The 16,274-nt window shown below is 50.6% G+C and overlaps 1 protein-coding gene across 6 annotated transcripts in view; it reads right to left on the bottom strand.

Annotated features, from left to right (window-relative positions):
- The window catches only part of ICE2 (interactor of little elongation complex ELL subunit 2), a 158,966-nt gene that overhangs the window by 129,740 nt on the left and 12,952 nt on the right, over positions 1–16,274 (bottom strand). For all 6 annotated transcript variants that reach the window (XR_003852373.1, XM_029574921.1, XM_029574922.1 and 3 more), the window contains exon 3: positions 9,367–9,610. Coding sequence is in view for 5 of the 6 variants with exons in the window: in XM_029574921.1 (XP_029430781.1) it covers positions 9,367–9,610 (244 nt within the window). In the remaining variant the exon portion in view is untranslated. The remainder of the gene's footprint in view (positions 1–9,366; positions 9,611–16,274) is intronic.

The following is a 16,274-nucleotide window of genomic DNA, read 5'->3' as shown; positions in this document are numbered from 1 at the left end:
CAATAGTGCACCAATATCCAAGTGAATATCTGACCATCCTGCTAATCAAGCTGTCTGTCCAAACATTCTTCAGGAAACAATTGGGGTCTTCTGCTGGGGCAATCTTAAGTACTACTAGCATCAAGAGAAGTGGCCTGATTATGGCAGTCTGCATGGCCTGTGACACCTGGGTTAGCACCATGTTTTGTTGCATAACTTGCTCTTGCAGTGCGCCTGCACTACAGGGCAGCAACAGTTGTTGCTGCCCTGTAGTGAGGAGCTATACTACCTGCTCCATCTTTTTGGCTTCTCACACTTTTGCAGCAGTGAAGCTGTGGGCACTTCAGGGGAAGAAACGAGTATATGGGGCAAAAAAAACCCCACCTTTCTGGCCTGTCCAGTCCTTACTATTTACTTCTCTCCCTGCTGCTGCAAGTGGGGTAAGCCACCCCCCTCTCCCCAGGCCTGTGCTACCAGAGTCCAGGCTATCCTGTAATCAGGCCCCAAGAGAAGAAAAAAAATTGTGTATTTTTTTCCCCTTCTTTCTGTGCAGTGGGCGCTGGTCTGTGCTTCCTGTTTAGACCAGGAGGTCCCACTGCTGACACCATATGTGGTTGCTTGGAAGCAGCCATGGTTCGGGAAACAGGAGTATAAAAAGGAGGCCAAACTCTGGCTGGTTCCACACAGTTTATTAACAGGCAAAATAGAAATACAGCAAAAAGGCTTCTTTCCTCAACAGTCTTTTGGGTTAACAAAAGAGTCAAATATACTCTTGTCATTTTTGCTACACCAGACTAATACAACTATCTCTCTGAAAATCTGAGTTAAATATACGATGTTCTGGCATAGGCCGGCTTTCTACTTTCTCCCTGGGGCCTTTTACACCCCTTGGGCCCTGACTTCTTATGCCAGCTACAGAGATCCTCCCTGGGCCCAGAATCCCTTGCTGGCTTGAGTTTTAAGGAGGATTGGAACAGCTGGCTTGAGTCTTAAGGAGGACTGGAACAGCTGTGACCAGTCCAAAGTGTCCTGAGGGAGTTTCTTATATATTCCCTCACAGGGACAAAGAAAGAAGATATCTGTGTCAGGGCTATTGAGGTGTGGAGGAGGAAGGCAGGGGATCTGGGGTAATCATCCCATGCCCAACACCAGTGGAACAAAGCTCCTGCCGCTACTTAATTTTTTTATTTATATTATTTTATATACCAGTATTCTGCATAACAATCATAACAGCTTACAGCATCAATATAAACATCAAATAAAACACTGAATTAAAAAAAAAATTAAAATAAAAACAATTAAAACATAAAATACAAATTAAATTAAAACAAGAAATATCTACCATAAAAGTTCATAAAAGATAGCAATTAAAATAAAAACCTCGATTTCTCCTAGCATGACTGCTCTAATAAAAAAAACTATTACATCGTTTAAAATACTTCTGCTTGCTCTCTCTCCTCCTCCTCCTTTGTCAGCAGAGTTGTTTGCAGCTACAACCTGGTGGATACTTCCAGGTTTGTGAAGCACTATCGACCTGTTCCAAAGGAAGGAAATGGATGGCACTTCTCTCCCTCTGCCCAGAGGGGGAGCCTGCTTGGATTTATTTGCCTTGGGTCACACCCCCACCTGACTTCAGTCCTGCTTTGAGGGTTAGAAAGGTCTATAAAGCTGAGCTGGAGATGTGGATGGACCAATATAGTCTTTACCTGCCACTATGTTCCGTTTCTACATTTCATTTATTACCAACTGCTACATAAAATCTAGTGCAACAAAATCTAGAAGTTAAATATTCCTGCCTATTCAGCAAAATATTCTAGCAACAAATGCTCTTATAATCTTAAAGCTCAGAGATTACCTCAATGAATACTACCTTTATACTGTTATAAGAAAATTATTCCTTACCTGCTAATTTTCGTTCCTGTAGTACCATGGATCAGTCCAGACCGTGGGTTATGTCCCCAATCCAGCAGATGGAGTCAGCACAAGCTTCGAGGGGGCGTCACCATATATACTACTACCCCCTCTGCAGGAGTTCAGTATCGAGTATATCAAAGCCCGAGTAGAAACAGAACCCCTTTAGTGGATCAAGTTTATATGAACCGGCAACAATAACCGTGTAACATTAATACAAACTGCAACCGTCCTACCAACGGGTAGGAAGCTGCGTAAACAGCATGCCAACGTGTAGGGAGCTGTGAGAACAGTGAAACTGAAGAGTCGGGAAAGCCCTATAACACTACAGTCCCGTAGAGAAGAGTCGAGCAGGATTGGAACCCAAGCGCGGTGGGCGTCTGGACTGATCCATGGTACTACAGGAACGAAAATTAGCAGGTAAGGAATAATTTTCTTTTCCCTGTACGTACCTGGATCAGTCCAGACCGTGGGATGTACCCAAGCTTCCCTAAATCGGGTGGGGTCCAGAGAGGCCTGCTCGGAGAACCTGCTCGCCAAAATGTCCCGTGACGGAAGAGGCGAGGTGCAGGCGATAGTGCCTCGAGAACGTGTGTAATGATTTCCATGTAGCTGCTCTGCAGATTTCCTGAGTAGAGACCGAGCGCGCCTCCGCCCAGGAAGCCGCCTGAGAACGTGTAGAATGAGCTACAATGCCGGGCGGGGGAGTCCGCCCCGCCCCAATGTAGGAAGCAGCAATGCCCGCCTTCAGCCACCTCGCAATGGTCGCCTTCGAGGCCTGAGACCCCTTCCTGGGACCGGACCAAAGCACGAAGAGATGGTCAGAAATCCGGAACTCATTGGTAGCCTCCAGATAGAGACGCAGCGTGCGCCTGACATCCAATAGTCGAAGAGCCTTCGGCTCGGAGGGAGAGAAGGACGGCAATTCCACCGTCTGGTTCACATGGAATGCAGACACCACTTTCGGTAGGAAGGATGGCACGGTGCGAAGTGACACTCCAGAGTCTGAGAAACACAGATAAGGCTCTCTACACGACAGAGCCTGCAGCTCAGAAATGCGGCGAGCGGAACAGATGGCCACCAGGAATACCGCCTTGAGGGTGAGATCTTTGATCGTTGCGGTGCGCAGTGGCTCGAACGGTGGTCCCGACAGGGAGCGAAGCACCAGGTTGAGACTCCAGGAGGGACATGGGTCCCGTACCGGAGGCCGTAAATGCTTGACACCCTTGAGGAAACAGCAATGTCCGGATGCTGTAGTAGAGAGCCGCCATCGCGCAATAACGAACCCAGGGCGGCCACCTGTAACCGCAGGGAATTATAGGCGAGAGCCTTTGTCCACCCCCGCCTGTAAAAACTGAAGGATCTGAGGTACCGAAGCCCTAGTAGGTCTCGTGTCTTGACTGGCACACCACAGCTCGAACACCTTCCAGACTCGAACATAGGCCACCGACGTCGATGTCTTACGTGCCCGCAGCAGTGTGGATACTACTGCCTCCGGATAGCCCCGGCACCGGAGGCGGCGCCTCTCAAAAGCCAGGCCGCAAGACAGAAGAGTTCTGCCTGATCGAAAAATATCGGGCCCTGACGTAATAGACGGGGGAGGTGCCCCAGTCTGACTGGCCCGTCGATCACCAGCTGTAGCAGATCCGCGAACCAAGGCTTCCTGGGCCATTCCGGAGCGACGAAGATCACGGTCCCCTGATGGCTTTCTATTTTGTGAAGCATCCTGCCCACCAGGGGCCACGGCGGAAATGCGTAGAGTAGAAGATGTGACGGCCACGGAAGGGCCAGCGCATCCACTCCTTCCGCGCCGCGCTCTCTCCGGCGACTGAAGAAACGAGGAGCCTTGGCGTTGAGAGCGGAGGCCATCAAATCCAAGTGGGGGGCTCCCCACCGATGGACGAGAAGTTGCATCGCGTCCTCGGACAGAGACCACTCTCCGGGTCCAGCCGCTGGCGACTGAGGAAGTCCGCCTGAACGTTGTCCACTCCGGCGATGTGCAAGGCCGCTAGCCGGACGAGATGACGCTCCGCCCATTGTTTCAGCAGCGCCGCCTCTAGCGCTACCTGCGGACTGCGCGTGCCGCCTTGGCGGTTGATGTAGGCCAAGGTGGTAACGTTGTCCGAGAGAACTCTGACCTCCCGGTTCCGAAGGAGCGGCAGGAAATGTCGCAGCGCTAGCCTGACCGCCCTGGTTTCCAGACGGTTGATGGACCACTTCGCCTCCATCGCGGACCACGTCCCCTGTGTGGCGCTTCGATCGCAGACCGCCCCCCAGCCCCGCAGACTGGCATTGGTGATTACTATCACCCAATTGGGCAACTCGAGAGACACGCCGTGGGCCAGATTCGACGGATCCGACCACCAGCCCAGACTGTCCCTGGCCTTTTGCGGAAGTGGGAGAATCATCTGGTAGTCCTGCGAGATCGGTTTCCAACGGGAGAGGAGCGCCCAGTGCAAGGGCCTGAGATGCGCAAACGCCCATGGGACCATGTCGATGGTGGAACCCATCACCCCCAGGAGCTGGAGCTAGTCCCAGGAGGTGGGATCTTGCAACGCAGAGAATCGCAGTACATGCTCCCGCAAAGATTGCGCCTTGTCCTGACGCAGAAAGACTTTGCCCAGCCGGGTGTCGAAGGTCGCTCCCAAGAAATCCAAGCGCTGCGAGGGTACGAGGGAGCTCTTGGAGAAGTTCACTACCCATCCCAGGGACTGCAGGAACTGTAGCACCCTGCTCACCGCTGCTTGTCCCTGGTTGAAGGACTTCGCTCGAATGAGCCAATCGTCCAGATAAGGATGGACCAGCACGCCCTCCTTTCGAAGGGCTGCCGCCACAACTACCATGATTTTGGTAAAGGTACGCGGTGCCGTCGCCAATCCGAACGGGAGAGCTATGAACTGAAAGTGCTGGTCCAGGATCTTGAACCGGAGGAGACGGTGATGGGCCGGGCGGATGGGAATGTGCAGGTAGGCCTTCGTGAGATCCAGAGAGGCGAGGAACTCCCCCCGATGTACCGCCGCAATCACCGACCGCAGCATTTCCATGTGAAACCGGATCACTCGGAGGGACTTGTTGACTTCCTTGAGATCCAGGATGGGCCGGAAGGAACCGTCCTTCTTTGGCACGACGAAGTAGATGGAATAGTGGCCCGAGCCCACCTCTCCGAAGGGCACGGGGGCGATAGCGCCTATCTCCCGAAGTCTGTCCAACGTCGTCTGCACCGCCCTTCTCTTGAGCGCCGAACCACAGGGGGAGAAAATGAAACTTGCCTGTGGGGGACGGACAAATTCAAATGCGTAGCCGTGATCTATGGTGTCCAGGACCCACTGGTCCGAGGTGATCTGCGCCCACTCCTTGTAGAAAAACGCCAGCCACCCCCCAATTCTGGGACTGGCAGAGTGGGCGAGCCTGACATCATTGTGAGGCCTTAGGAGAGGGGTTACCTGCTCCGGGGGTGGTGCGGGCGGGCCTCCGTCCATGAAAGGAACGCGACCAGGACTGTGACCTGGAGGCGGCGGGTCTAGAGCCCGATGGTCTGTAGCTCCTGTAGCGCCGTTGCACCCTGGCTCTGGTCCGGGAAGAGGCATACGCTCTAGAAGGCCGGTATCTGTCCTCCGGCAGACGATGAACCGCGTTTTCACCCAGAGACTTGATGATCTGATCCAGATCCTCCCCGAAGAGGAACTTACCTCTGAATGGAAGGGAGCCCAGACTCGACTTGGAGGACGTATCCGCCGCCCAGTTGAGAAGCCACAGCAGGCGCCGTGCCGCCACTACCGACACCATGGATCTTGCTAGGACCCGAAACAGGTCGTACGAGGCATCCGCCCCGTACGCCACCGCCGCTTCTAGCCTATCCGCCTGGGTGGCCTCCTCAGCGGGCAGGTCCTGCGACGTGAGCAGCTGTTGTACCCAGAGAAGACTCGCCCTCTGGGCAAGAGAACTGCACGTCACTGCCCGCATGCCCAGTGCGGAGACCTCGAAGACCATCTTCAGGAAAACCTCCAATTTGCGATCTTGCGTATCCCGCAAGGCCGCTCCTCCGGTCACCGGTATCGTCGTCCTCTTCGTGACCGCCAACACCGCGGAGTCCACTTTTGGAACCTTGATGAGATCCAGGAAATCCTCCGGTGGTGGGTAAAGCTTTTCCATGGCCCGGCTGCCCTTCAGAGCAGCCTCCGGGGTATCCCATTCCCTAGTGAGAAGCTGCAGGAATGAATCGTGAATGGGAAACGCTCGAGCCTTGGGCCGCAGGGCTGCCAAGACCGGATCCCCCTTCTTCGAAGAAGTGACGACTGCAGGCGCTACTGGAGCGGGCGGATCCGGCAGCGGGTCCAGATCCAATTCCTGAATTATGAGAGGAATCAGGTCATCCAGCTCGTCCCTCTGGACGCGGGTCGTCCCCCTCAGGCGTGGAGTCCCCTTGTCCGAAGTCCGGGGGATCAGACCCAGGATCCGCTGGGCCTGACACCGCTCCCACAGCCCCAGCCGAAAGACGGGCCCGAGCTAGAGGGTGAACATGAGGGGCCCCCGCACCGGGTGGGGGGGGGCCTGTGAAGGGGTGGACGTCCGTGGGATCTTGGCAGGGGGAGGCCCCGCAGGAGCATCCAACCCCTGGAGGTAAGCTGTGTGCATAAGAAGCACAAACTCCGGGGAGAACCCCGGCCTGCCCAAGGGGGCTCCGGGGGGGGGAACCACCGTTGAGCCCTGCCCCTGCGGGCCTTGCTCCGGCAGCAAAATCGGTGGAGAAACCGCAACCAAATCCCTCTCCTCCAGCGCTGCCTGACTCCCCTCAGGGCGCTGGCCATGCAAAATGGCCGCCGTTCCCGCCAGGAATGGGGGAGGGGCCGGCCCGCGCCTCCCGGGCATAGCAGAAAAACGAAAATTCGGCGACGGACTGCGAGGTGCCTTCCCCCCCAGGAAGGCACCGAGCGCAGATGCCCTCGCGGGAGATCCTAGATCCCGGTTCGCCGCAGGCCGAGCAACGCGACGGCCGCGGCATCGGGATCACCCCGCGAAAGCAACGCCGGCTTCAAAAAATAATTAAGTAGAGCCTCGGGGGGGGGCCGCGAAAAAAATTGCCGCTGCGGGGGGGCCCAGATGGCCTGCACTGCCCGCTGAAGAAATCGCCGCGGGGGGGCCCTCCCAGCCTCACAACCCGACGTAGGAGTCCTCTCAGTATGCCCCAGCAGCCCACGAGGAGCTGCACTAGGCCCAAGCACTGAGAGGCCGTCACCACCGGCAGCCGCGAGGCCCCGGGGTTGGGGAGAGCTGTAAAGGAAAATACAAATACAAAAAGGAAAACAGTACCACTTACCCCGTCCTATCTACTAGGTTTCAGCACCGGGAGGGGAAAACAACACAGGGGGTAAGCCACGCCTCCCCACAGCCTGGAACACCCTTTCAATTAAACTTTTTTTTTTTTTTTAAATAAAGAAACTTGATCCACAAGAAAATAGGCAGAAGCCCAGAAAAAGAGGAAACAAAAAAGGAAAGATTAGTCTACATCAACAGGGAGAAAACCCTGAGTCCCCTACTCGCATCTGCTGGAGTCAGAAGATACTGAACTCCTGCAAAGGGGGTAGTAGTATATATGGTGACGCCCCCTCGAAGCTTGTGCTGACTCCATCTGCTGGATTGGGGACATAACCCACGGTCTGGACTGATCCAGGTACGTACAGGGAAACTATGATCTCCTGTGCCAAAATGGATCTACATATGGTTTAAACCAGTGGTTCTCAACCTTCTTCCCATCGTGACAAACCTGACAGACCATGCTTACATGTGTGACACACTGCTCATTACAATTCACGGCGGAAATAAAAAATAAAGGTCCAGTATTATTTTTATTGTTAAGAATGACACAAGGAAAAGATACATATTCTGTCTGAACAGAAATTGCATAAATAGTAAACATCCCACACCAAAACAGCACCAATTTCCAGCACTTAAACAGTAACCACCTTAGCTAAGAAAAGGCAACACTGAAAATATTACACCAGGCCTTAAGACACCAATACATCTCCTATTAGGAAAACGAACCAAGTTAGGCTGCAATAGAGCCCTACACAGAAACTACACATCAGCAGAAAACCTCACCTGAATCACAAAGAATAAAGAGACCAAAATGCTTAACTAGAAACATGCAGACAAAAACTTAATTGGAAACTGCAACAAACCAGAGTCTCTGTATGCAGTGTAACAAAGGAAAAAAAGAAATATCACCAGTCCTTATAAAACAATTCAAGTAATAAAAAATCAGTAGCAGTAAAACCTTACTAACAAAAAGAAAAGATTATTTCAAAACAGCTGATGAATGGAATATCCAATAATTAAAAAATCATATAAAAATTTTCTAGATACCAATAAAATAGTTCAAAATAGCAGACACAAAGACCCAGTAATGAAAAATAATAAGGATACAAAAAATGTTTTGCTCTGCATACCTGGGAATGTGTGATATCCAGGTACCTTGAAATTGTTTTGAATTAGTAGGAGGAGGGATGGTTTGCTTGCAACTTTCTCCTCTCTGTCTCTCACACTGGCTCTAAAAGCTCACTTAAACACATGCTTTTTCTCTCTCACTTATATAGGCTCTTAATTACACATTTATACACATGCTATCTTTTCAGGCTTATACACACAGGCTTTCAATCACACACATACATGCTGTCCTTTTCTCTCATACACAGACTCTCATTCACATGCTTACAAACATTCTCTCTCTCTTTCTCTCAGTTTCACACATGCTCTCAATCACATACTCACATGCTCCCTCACCTAAGCCAGCTCTCAATCACACACATACTCTCTTTCACATGTACAGGCTCTCAATCGTTCACATACATGCTATCTCACTCACACACACACACACACACACACAGGATCTCAAACACACATGCTTGCTTGCTCATTCACTTACTCCCCCCCCACCCGAATTAGAGCCAGTAGCAGCCTCCCCCACGTCCAACCCTAAAGGTAGCAACAACCTCCTTCACTTTCAGCCCTCACGGAGAAAGAAGTCCCATTCGGCTGCGGGTGTTGACGTTGTTCCTTGTTTTTCTCCAAGCCACACTCTCATACTTCAAGGCCGCGCCTCTCTTCTTTTCTTCGGGCCGATGCTGCCCACGCTAGCAAGGTCTCTTCTTCCCGTGCACGCACCCGCTGCTCACCTCTTCCGGACTGCGGGTGGCAGGAAGAAGAGAACATGCCGGTGCCGCTGACTTCAGCTGTCCTACTGCGTTCCTCCCGGGCTATCAGCGTTTTAAGCCTGGGCGGAGGACCTATTTTGCTTGGGTAGGGGGAGCAGCTGGATCAGTGGGGGACCAGGAAGTGTGGCAACACACCTGTGTGTTCTTGGCGACACACTGGTGTGTCGCGACACACCAGTTGAGAACCACTGGTTTAAACAATAAGACATCTTCATTCATTGCATAACATTTTATTTTAGAAAAAAAATACCAATATTGCACATACCATAAAATATGAGTATTCTTTATCGTCTCCCAACGGAATATATTTTTTGTTGTTTGCATACTTCATCAAGAAATGCACATACAACTTCTGCTCCTTCTCCATGAGACTGGAAAAGTAAGGATAGGGAATCTTGGGTTCTGGAAAAGGTTTACCATCTTCTTCAACAGCAGCTGCAGGCTGAGAATTAGGCCCCTTTTCCTCCTCTAGATGCTTAACTGGCACATCTTTTTTTAATTCTGTAGGCCTACAAGAGAAAAGAAAATGGACTACATGGGACTTTCAAGTCACCCCTCACTAAGAATTGGGTTATTTTAAAAACTGTAGGATTCTAAAATGTCTGAATATTAGTATGCCTAGAATTTACCATCAATAACGTCTAATGGGCACCACACCCCTTGTAGCATTAGAAACATCTTTGAAAGGGAGGAATACATAACTTCTCTTAGCTAGAAATTTTTTCTAGGAGCAATACATTTAGGGACAGGATGAGATATATAATGAAAAGGATCTGCCCTGGTTCTCTACTGCCAAGATAATGAATTCTTGTCTTGGCTGACTCAACCAAAGTATTTAGACCACATTGTAGAGATCAAACTGCCAAGTGCAAACTTGAATGAAGGATGTCAGCTGAAGACATAAACCCACCTAGCCAGAAACTAATTCAGTTTAGTTTATTAAAATTTAATTTATTACCTTTCTTTATTTGGCAATCAAAGCAATTTACAATAAGATCAATTAAAATCTAAATGAATTGGAGAAGGAGAAAGGTCTTAAGGGAGATAAAAAGTGAAATGTATTTAATGAGAACTGGTATGATTACATCAATCAAGAAATTAAGAAATTATATAACCCGTGACATGGCATATTGGGAACATCTATAACTCACATATCTGGTATGTCTTGATTAGATAGCTGTGCTATAAAAACATATCACATACAAACGTGAAACAAACAATTTTACAAATTTTATTTCACCACAATCTTGCTTAATAGTCAATCTCATAGCCGTTTTCTTTCCCCATTATTGTTGGCCACTGAAGAGTTTGAATTTGAATTAACATTTTCATTTCTCCTATCACTCCAGAAACCAGTAGACAAAGTCATATTAGAAAAGACAAATTCAGGCCTGCCTTCTTTATGACAAGGTAAAAGCAAGTTTGCTTACCGTAAACGGTGTTTTCCGTAGATAGCAGGGAATTTAGCCATGCATGCTGGGTGACGTCATCCGTGATGTCACGAAGGTGGAGCTTACTCTCATAGCTCAAAGAGCTTTGAAATGTGCATGAGCTCGGGTTCCCGCGGTATATTTGGCAGAGGTAAATGAGGCGACCTAAGTCTCTTATGAGGTTTTGCAGGAAGAGATACTATTTCTGGAGATGACTCCCAGCCCCCTGCTTGGTCGTCTACAATAATATCAGACAACACTGACGAAGGGGAATGATTCCCCTGGTGAAGGTGTAATGTGCCTCCGAGCAGATTCCGATACAGGAGATGCTGTAGAGGGAAGTGTCAGATGTTTTGTTTTTGAAACTGATTTAAGTGGCTTGTCCAGTGGTTTAGATGTATCAGTTGTCTTCCTCAGTTGATGAGGCTTCTTATGTTTATGAGGCACTTGCTTCATAGGTGCTCGAGATTCGTCGTGGATGTTTTAAATGCGTTGACATGTGTCGCGGATAACTATGCCTTTGGTACTGCCGACGCATGCGTCGATTGCATCGTATGATGTCCTAGAACTGGTAGGGACGCAGGTTTTAACGACGCATGCGTCGTGTGCGTCGTATCCGGCGCAGCACTCGACGCATGATGTGCGGTCACCGACGCAGTCTTCGACGCACGTTCTTCCGAAGCAGAGTGCGCGCATCGAGGAGTCTCGGACTGAGGCTTTTGAATGCCCGGTGAAGACTTGGTCGATCTTTTATCCGCTGGAGAGGGGGCATAGGAGTGCCTCAGCCTCTCCATTTTCTCAGACCTTTGTCCTCTTGCTCGCAGGGACATCCTCCCACAGACCCTGCATGCGTCCTGATCATGGTTGGGACCGAGGCATAAATAACAGTAATTAATTATGCCCATCGGTCACTGACACGATCTTACCGCAGGAGCAGTACTTAAATCCTGGGATCTTCGGCATCTTCTTTCTTCTTTTCTTCACGTTTTGAAAGATTTTAATTTTCCTGTCAGGGAGAGAGTAGCCACACATCAGTGTAGAACTGTGGAAAACTAAAACTGAAGGGAAGCTTGAGGAGCGCAGGAACCCGAGGTCATGCGCACTTTAAAGCTCTTCGAGCTATGAGAGTAAGCTCCGTCTTCATGACATCACAGATGACATCACCCAGCATGCATGGCTAAATGCCCTGCTTATCGACGGAAAATTTTAAATGTCTTCAAAGTCAAAAAATAATGGAGAAATTACTTACCTGATAAAGGAAAATTAGTTCTTACCTGATAAATTTTCGTTCCTGTAGTACCAAGGATCAGTCCAGACTGCTAGGTTATGCCTCCCTTCCAGCAGATGGAGTCAGAGAGAACTGAAAAAGAACGCCACCTACATCCCCTGTTGTGCCACCTGCGATCCCTCAGTATAATCGATATCAAAGCAGAATGACAAATGTATAGGAAACAACCCATGACTAGATCAAGTCAAACGACAACCTTGTATACAAGGAACTACAAAAGATAGAACGAAATAACTTCTTTCCAAGTGGTCTGAGAAACCTGTAACAAACGTAAACATCAGAAACAGAGAAGCAGACAAGCAGGACTCCCAATCCTCTGGGCGGGCATCTGGACTGATCCTTGGTACTACAGGAACGAAAATTATCAGGTAAGAACTAATTTTCCTTTCCCTGTACGTACCAGATCAGTCCAGACTGCTGGGATGTACCCAAGCTGCCCTAAAGGGGGTGGGATCTAGAGAGTCCCGCTCGAAGCACACTGCTGCCAAATGAGTCCATCTTCAGATCCCGAACATCCAACTGGTAATGCTTGGCAAATGTGTGCAAAGATTTCCAAGTAGCCGCCTGGCAAATCTCATGAGGTGAGACACATTCACTCTCTGCCCAGGACGCCACTTGAGAGTGCAGAAAATGGGCCTTAAGTCCCTCTGGAACGGCACGCCCATGACAAATGTAAGTAGAAGCGATAGCATCCTTCAACCAGCGGGCGATAGTAGACTTAGATGCTTTAGTCCCTTTCTTAGGACCACTCCACAAGACAAATAGATGATCGGACAGCCTGAAAGGATTGGTAATCTCCAAATACTGTAAAAGTACCCGAACATCCAACCGCCGAAGCTCCTTCTCCCTTGAAGCTGTGACCTCGGCCTCAGAAAAGGCCGGCAGTTCAACTGTCTGGTTGACATGAAAAGCTGAAACTACCTTTGGCAAAAAAGAAGGTACGGTGCGAAGAGAAACTCCCGTGTCAGTAATACGCAGGAAAGGCTCTCTACAGGACAACGCTTGGAGTTCTGAAATTCTTCTAGCTGAACAGATAGCCACTAAAAACACCGTCTTGAGCGTTAAATCCTTCAGCGTGGCTCATTTCAGAGGTTCAAAGGGGGACGTACACAGTCCACGAAGAACCAAATTCAGACTCCAAGACGGACAGATAGAACGCACTGGCGGCCGTAAGTGTTTGACTCCCTTCAAAAATCTGGCTACATCTGGGTGCAAGGTGATGGAAGTCCCATCAATCTTTCCACGATAACATCCCAAGGTAGCAATCTGTACTCGGAGGGAACTATACGACAAACCTTTCTTCAGACCATCCTGCAAAAAAGCCAAAATATGAGACACCGTAGCCTGACGCGGGCACAACTTCGACCCTCGGCACCAAGAGTCAAACACCTTCCATACCCGCACGTAGGCAACCAAAGTGGATGTTTTACGAGCGTGTAAGAAGGGTAGTAATAACCGCCTCCGCCTCTCAATTGCTGCCTCTCATAAGCCAAGCCGCTAGACAAACGCGATTGGCCTGGTCGAAAAATACTGGGCCCTGCCGAACCAGGTGAGTCAGATGACCGAGACATAAGGGGTTGTCTACTGCCAGATTGATCAGATCTGCAAACCACGGCCTCCTTGGCCACTCTGGTGCCACTAGAATGACTCGTCCCCTGTGGGATTTGATCCGACGCAATATCTTTCCCACCAGTGGCCAGGGTGGAAACACGTAAAGGAGAATATGTGTGGGTCAAGGAAAAACCAGGGCGTCTACTCCTTCCGATCCGTGCTCTCTTCTGCGACTCATGAAGCGAGCTGCCTTCGCATTCAAGCGAGTTGCCATCAGATCCAACTGTGGGGTCCCCCACCGTCGGATGATGAGCCGCAGTGTCTCGTGTGACAGCTCCCATTCTCCGGGATCTAGCTGTTGGCGGCTGAGAAAGTCCGCCTGAACGTTGTCAACACCGGCTATGTGGGAAGCTGCTATGCAAGACAGGTGTTGCTCCGCCCAATCCATCAACCTGCTTGCTTCGGATGCCACCAGTCGACTCCTGGTGCCCCCTTGTCGATTGATATAAGCCACCGTGGTCGCATTGTCGGACAGGATCCGAACTGCCTGGTGCTGAATCAGGGGGACAAAATGGCGCAACACCAAGCAAAACGCCCTGGTCTCCAATCGGTTGATGGACCACTTGGTCTGTGGCAGTGTCCAAAGACCCTGAGCGGACCGAGACTGACAGACTGCTCCCCAACCCGTCAGGCTGGCGTCCGTCGTCACGATGATCCATCGAGGGGGCTCCAAATCCACACCCTGGAGCAAGTGATCTGGTATCAACCACCAATTCAGACTGGACCTGGCCGGTTCGAGGAGCGGCAAAGGCAACTGGAACTCCTCCGATTTGGGATCCCAACGAGAAAGTAGTGCTCCCTGTAAAGGCCACATATGAGCAAAGGCCCAAGGGACCAACTCCAGTGTGGATGCCATATACCCAAGAACCTGCAAGTAATCCCACACCACCAGTGAGGGAAGGGCTACCAGAAGGCGAACCTGCAACATTAGACGCTCCATCCGCACCTGTGGTAGAAAAACCTTGCCCAATCCTATGTCGAACCTGGCTCCCAGAAACTCCAACCTCTGGGAAGGAACCAGATTGCTCTTGGGATGGTTGACGACCCAGCTGAGGGAACTCAGTCAGCTCAATACTGAGCGTACTGCCTGTTCGCAGAGTATCTGCGATTTGGCCCGAATGAGTCAGTCGTCCAAGTACGGGTGAACCAATACACCTTCCCTTCGAAGGCTCGCCGCTACCACTACCATCACTTTGGTGAAGACTCTCGGAGCCGTTGCTAGACCGAATGGTAGGGCACAAAACTGGTAATGGGACCCCATGATCATGAACTGCAGGAACCGCTGATGAAATTCCTGGATCCCTATGTGGAGATAAGCTTCCGTTAAATCCAAAGAAGCCAAATACTCGCCTTTGTGGACGGCCGCAATGACGGATCTCAAGGGCTCCATGCGGAAGCGTGGGATCCGTAACGCTCTGTTGACTTGCTTCAAATCCAATATCGAGCGGAATGTGCCCTCCTTCTTGGGAACTATGAAGTAAATGGAGTAGCGACCGGTCCTCTGTTCAGCTGCAGGGACCGGAACAATGGCCCCCCAGGGCCTGTAAGCGAACTAGCGTTTGCAAAATCACTCGCTGCTTCGTCGGGGGTCCACTGGGTGAAATAGGAAACAGGTCTCGAAGAGGTCATGCAAAATCCAAAGCGTAGCCGTGATTTATAATGTTGAGAACCCACTGGTCGGAGGTAATCTTGGCCCATTCCTCCTGAAAGTGAAAGAGTCATCCCCCGACTTCCGGAACCGAGGATTGGGCCAGCATCCTCTCATTGGGACACCTTATTATTGGTGAAGGTATGCGATGCACCAGCTCGTGGAGGCCGTCTGCCACGAAAGGAATGTGTCCACGCTTGCGATCTCATGGGTGGTGGTCGTGGAGCGTATGACGCAGTATCCCTTCCAGCGCGAAAGCGGCGCTGCCCACAGAAACGTCCTCGAAAGGCACCTGCGGAATGGAAGGATCTGGGCTTGTCCTCCGGTAGCTTGAAAACCTTGTTCTTCCCCAAGGAGCGAACAAGTTGTTCCAATTTGTCTCCGAATAAAAGCTTACCCCAAAAAGGAAAAGAACCTAGCTGTTTCTTGGATGAGGAGTCTGCTGCCCAGTTCCGCAGCCAGAGGAGCCGCCTTGCCAAAACCACTGAAGCCATGGAGCAGGCCGAGGTGCGGAGGAGATCATACAAGGCATCCGCAGTATATGCTACCGCGGACTCCATGCAGTTCGCTTGCTCAGACTCCTCCAGAGGCAGATCCTGCGCCATGAGCAGCTGTTGTATCCAGCGGAGGGTAGCCCTCTGCACTATGCTGCTGCAAACCGCTGCTCTCACTCCCAAGGCTGAAACTTCAAAAATCCGCTTGAGCAGAACCTCCAGCTTCTGATCCTGGGGATCCTTGAGTGCTGTGCCACCCGTAACCGGAATGGTGGTATGTTTGGCAATAGCTGGGACCGCATAATCCACCTTGGGGACCTTAAGGAGCTCTAAGGAGTCAAGAGGAAGCGGGTAAAGCTTTTCCATAGCTCGACTGACCCGCAAGGTAGCCTCTGGAGTATCCCACTCTCGGGATACAACTGAAACAATTTTGGATGGAAAGGAAATATCTGCGGCTGAGCGCGGAGGCCTGCAAGCACTAAATCACCTGGTGAAGAATCCGGGATTGCCTGTGGAACTGGGATCTCCAGTTCCTGAAGGACATGTGCAATTAATGTGTCCAGCTCCTCCTTGTGAAACAATCGGAGTACCTGTGGGTCATCCCCCTCGACAGGATCCGTACTACCCTCCACATCCCCCATGTCCTGTATTTGGGGGTCCTGAGAAATGGAATCCATATGCAAGCCCTGATTTAGAGATCCC

The sequence above is a fragment of the Rhinatrema bivittatum genome, chromosome 13 (genome assembly GCF_901001135.1).
Source record: "Rhinatrema bivittatum chromosome 13, aRhiBiv1.1, whole genome shotgun sequence".
In the NCBI taxonomy this organism is placed as follows: domain Eukaryota; kingdom Metazoa; phylum Chordata; class Amphibia; order Gymnophiona; family Rhinatrematidae; genus Rhinatrema; species Rhinatrema bivittatum.
This window is presented reverse-complemented; position numbering and strand designations above follow the sequence as displayed.